At 41.7% G+C, this 5,056-nt stretch overlaps 2 protein-coding genes across 2 annotated transcripts; both read left to right on the top strand.

The window, feature by feature from the left end:
• The first annotated feature begins 427 nt into the window (after positions 1–427).
• LOC138870212 (uncharacterized) lies at positions 428–2,002 on the top strand. Its single transcript, XM_070148004.1, has one exon. It carries the CDS (start codon positions 428–430, stop codon positions 2,000–2,002), a length of 1,575 nt encoding a protein of 524 aa, XP_070004105.1.
• A 1,514-nt stretch (positions 2,003–3,516) lies between these two features.
• LOC138870211 (uncharacterized) lies at positions 3,517–4,200 on the top strand. Its single transcript, XM_070148003.1, has 2 exons — positions 3,517–3,630; positions 3,757–4,200. Exons 1-2 carry the CDS (start codon positions 3,517–3,519, stop codon positions 4,198–4,200), a joined length of 558 nt encoding a protein of 185 aa, XP_070004104.1.
• Positions 4,201–5,056: the final 856 nt, after the last annotated feature.

Raw genomic sequence — 5,056 nt, 5'->3', positions numbered from 1 at the left:
ATATAGCATGCAGTTCAACTCTTTGGCTAGGTATGCTCCTACGATTGTTGCTGATATGAGTGATCGGGTACACCAGTTTGTTAGTGGTTTGGGGGCACACTTGATAAATGAGTGCACTACAGCTTCTCTAAACCAAGGAATGGATATTGCCCGTATTCAAGCATATGCACAGGGTCTAGAGGATCGCAAGAGGCAACAACGAGCCAATCGAGAGCATGATAGAGGGCAGCAGAAGAGGGCGCGGTTCGCAGGTAACATAGGGGAGTTTCGAGGTGGATTTAGGCCACAGTTTCCCCGGCGTCAGTCTTATCCGGCAGCCAGTGCACCGCCACAGTTTCAGGGACAGCGCCAGGATCGGACCACTTATTCTGGTCCAGGTTAGAGTTCACGGACCCCAGGTCCACAGTTTAGAGGCGAGTTCAGTCAGATGAGGCCTCAGTTTCCTAGATGTGATCGATGTGGCCGAAATCATTTTGGACCATGTCGCCAGGGTTCTGATGCATGTTATACATGTGGACAGTCAGGTCATATTATGAGACATTGTCCGATGACAGGTGGAGGGGGTATGGCTCAGCCGACGGCATCTGCAGGGGCTTCTTCTTCGGTACGTCCTCCTAGACAGAGTATGCAGACATCAGCTGGCAGGGGTAGGGGAAGATTTGGAGCTTCTGGTTTAGGAGGTCAGCAGAATCGCATATATGCTTTATCGAGTCGTCAGGATTTTGAGTCATCTCCGGACGTGGTTACAGGTATACTATCCGTCTTTTCTATCGATATGTATGCCTTGATAGATCCTGGTTCTACATTGTCGTATATCTCCCCCTTCGTTGCTAGTAAATGGGATAGAGAGCCTGAATTGTTGCAACAGTCCTTTGAGGTATCTACGCCAATGGGTGAGTCTGTTGTAGTTAGACGGGTATATCGAAGTTGTGACGTGAAGATTCATGACCGCCATACATTAGCAGATTTGCATGAGCTAGAAATGGTCGATTTTGATATCATTATGGGTATGGATTGGTTGGCTTCTTGTTATGCCAATGTAGATTGCTGGACAAAGATTGTTCGTTTTAATTTTCCAAGTGAGCCTATTATTGAATGGAAAGGTGATGCTGCAGTGCCTAAGGGAAAGTTTATTTCTTACCTTAAAGCTCGAAGGATGATTTTGAAAGGGTACATCTATCATTTGGTACGAGTGCATGATATGGAGGTGAAATATCCAACCCTTCAATCGGTTCCCGTCGTGAATGAATTTTCTGATGTATTTCCTGATGAACTTCCTGGTCTTCCTCCAGAAAGAGAAATCGACTTTGCTATTGATATGCTTCTAGATACTCAACCAATATCTATTCCTCCATACAGAATGGCTCCTGCTGAGTTAAAAGAATTGAAAGCCCAGTTGAAGGATCTTCTAAATAAGGGCTTTATCAGGCCCAGCACATCTCTCTGGGGTGCACCAGTGTTGTTTGTTCGTAAGAAGGATGGTTCGTTAAGAATGTGTATTGACTATCGCCAGCTCAACAAAGTGACTATCAAAAACAAGTACCCTTTACCCAGAATTGATGACTTGTTTGATCAGTTGCAAGGTGCCAAATATTTCTCAAAGATTGACCTTCGATCCGGTTATCACCAATTGCGAGTTAAGGAGAGAGATATTCCGAAAATGGCTTTCCGGACTAGATATGGCCATTATGAATTTCTTGTGATGTCTTTCGGTCTTACTAATGCGCCAGCAGCTTTTATGGATTTAATGAATCGGGTTTTCAAGCCATTTCTAGATATATTTGTAATTGTTTTCATTGATGATATTCTGGTATATTCTCAATCAGAAGCAGAACATGAGGATCATTTGCGTGTGGTGTTGCAGACTTTGAAAAATCAGAAATTATATGCTAAATTCTCCAAATGTGAATTTTGGTTGAATTCAGTGGCTTTCCTTGGGCATATCGTTTCCGATAAAGGTATTAAGGTAAATGGTCAGAAAATTGAAGCAGTACAAAACTAGCCTAGACCTACAACTCCTACGGAAGTTCGTAGTTTCTTGGGCTTAGCTGGTTATTATCGGAGATTTGTTGAGAACTTCTCTTCTATTGCTGCTCCCATGACAAATTGACACACAAAGCCGTTAAGTTCCAATGGTCTGATGCATGTGAAAGGAGCTTTCATGAGTTGAAGAAACGCTTAACATCAGCACCTGTTCTAGCACTTCCGAAAGGATCTGAAGGTTATGTGGTATATTGTGATGCATCCAGGGTTGGATTGGGATGTGTTCTAATGCAGCATGGAAAAGTTATTGCATATGCTTCGAGGCAGTTGCGGAAGCACGAATACAATTATCCGACTCACGATATTGAGTTAGCAGCCGTTATATTTGCCTTAAAAATATGGCGTCGTTATCTTTATGGTGTTCATGTGGATATCTATACAGATCACAAAATTTTACAATATATATTTAAGCAGAAAGACTTGAACTTGAGACAAAGAAGATGGCTTGAATTGCTGAAGGACTATGATGTGGATATTTTGTACCATCCGGGCAAAGCGAATGTGGTAGCTGATGCATTGAGTCGTAAATCCATGGGCAGCTTGAAGCATGTAGAAGCTGGGAAATTAGAAATGACTAAAGAGATATATCAATTGGCTAACCTGAGTGTACGGCTACATGATACAGGTGACCAGGGTGTAGTAGTCCAAAATATTGCGGGGTCATCACTGGTAGCTGAGGTAGAAATGCGTCAATTTGAGGATCCGGAGTTAGTCAAAATTAAAGAGAGTATCCCTTTTCAGAAGAAGCAGTTGTTCGAGCAATCTGATGATGGAATTCTAAAATATAAAGGCCGATGGTGTGTACCTAATGTTGGGGAGCTTCGTAAGCAAATTATGACAGAGATGCACCAGTCTCGGTACTCAGTTCATCCTGGTTCAACCAAAATGTATCATGATCTTCGTCAGCTATACTGGTGGAACGGCATGAAGAAAGATATAGCCACATTTGTGGCTCAGTGTCCCAACTGCCAGCAGGTTAAAGCTGAACACCAGAAACCTGGAGGGCTACTTCAAAATATTGAGATTCCAGCTTGGAAATGGGAATCGATTAATATGGATTTCATTACAGGATTGCCCAATTCTCGCCGTAAGTTCAATTCTATTTGGGTCATTGTGGATAGGCTGACGAAATCAGCTCACTTTCTCCCAGTTAGGACCACCTATTCAGCTGAAGACTATGCGAGCCTGTATATCAAGGAAATAGTTCGGCTACATGGAGTTCCGTTTTCTATTATATCTGACAGAGGTGCCCAATTTACAGCTAATTTCTGGAGGTCTTTTCAAGAAGGTTTGGGTACTCTTGTTAACCTTAGTACATCATTTCATCCGCAGACCGACGGACAAGCCGAATGCACTATTCAGACACTTGAAGATATGTTGCGAGCTTGTGTCTTAGACTTCAAGGGAAGTTGGGAAGATCATTTACCGCTTATTGAGTTTGCCTACAATAACAGTTATCATGCCGGTATTTAGATGGCACCTTATGAGGCACTATATGGGAGGAAATGCAGATCTCCTATTGGCTGGTTTGATGTTGGTGAGACAAAGTTTCTAGGACCTGAATTGGTACAGCAAGCTGTAGAAAAGGTAAAGTTGATCCAGGAAAGGTTGTGTACAGCTCAAAGTCGACAAAAATCATATTCAGATAACCGACGTTGAGACTTGGAATTTGCTGTGGGAGACTGGGTATTCTTGAAAGTGTCGCCTATGAAGGGTGTAATGAGATTTGGTAAGAAAGGAAAACTCAGCCCTAGATATGTTGGGCCATATCAGATTGTTCAGAGAATTGGGCGAGTAGCCTACAAACTTGACCTGCCACCAGAATTAGAAGCAATCCATCCGGTATTTCACATTTCCATGCTTCGGAAATTCTTAGGTGATCCTTCTTGCATCAGCCCTATCGAGGATATTGAAGTTTCCGAGAACTTGTCATATGAAGAAATACTTGTTGCCATTCTTGACAGTCAAATCTGTAAGCTACGGACTAAAGAGGTAGCCTCAGTAAAAGTACTTTGGAGGAGCAATAATGTAGAGGAAATGACATGGGTGGCCGAGGAGGACATGAAGTCCAGATACCCTCATTTATTTGAGTCTTCAGGTGATATGCCTGAGACAAACATGGCAGGTGTTGCACATATATCAACCAGTGACAGTTAAGGTAATTAAGTTATGGCTAACCTTCTTATTATCATTATTGTATAAGTAAATGGTCGGGTGAGGCCAAGTTGATGTTATTATTATGATGTGTAGCCCTGTGTGGCCTTAGATATGTATGTTTGGCTGATGGCAGGTTTTGGATATTCATATTTATAGGGGAAACTCTGGCGAATTTTTTTAAAAAAAAAATTCAGAAGTTAGGTTAACCGTTAACATTCGAGGACGAATGTTCTTAAGGAGGGGAGAATGTTACACCTTGTGTATTCGGCGTTATCATGCTGTAAATGGGATAATTCGGTAGGAAGATAATTTTTATGAGATATTTAAATGATGCAATAGTTATACGTTAATATTGGAAGTCATTTGAGTTGTGATTAAAAATTCGACAAAGATCGCGCGCAAGTTACGGGTTTAAATTTCACTAGAATTTGGATAAAATGTTGATGACCTTTTCTCTCAATATACTAGGAGTTATGGTGTGTTCTACCTACCGAATCGAAGGTCTATGAGTCTATTTTCCAACGCAATAAACCGTTCATTAATACAACTTCGGAGTAGAGAGATATTAACATTTTTGTACAGGGGTGCACACTATTACGGGAACAGTGTGCCTAGTCGGGTTTAGTCAAAATTTCCTTATTTGAGCCAATTTTTAAAACAGAACCCCTGCATTTTATCCTCTCCAAAATAGAACCAAAAACCTAGGGATTTCCTCTCAAACTTCTCCCATCCATCTGGCCAAGCATAACAACAATTTAGTCATCCTCAAGATGGAGAACACCATGGTAGCTTCGGAATCGTGAATTCTTCGGTGTTTCACTTTCATAGCAAGACTCCATCTTGTAATTTCGAATTT

The sequence above is a fragment of the Nicotiana sylvestris genome, chromosome 6 (genome assembly GCF_000393655.2).
Source record: "Nicotiana sylvestris chromosome 6, ASM39365v2, whole genome shotgun sequence".
Classification (NCBI taxonomy): Eukaryota; Viridiplantae; Streptophyta; class Magnoliopsida; order Solanales; family Solanaceae; genus Nicotiana; species Nicotiana sylvestris.
Note: the sequence above shows the minus strand (reverse complement) of the source record. Positions and strands in the feature narration are given on the sequence as shown.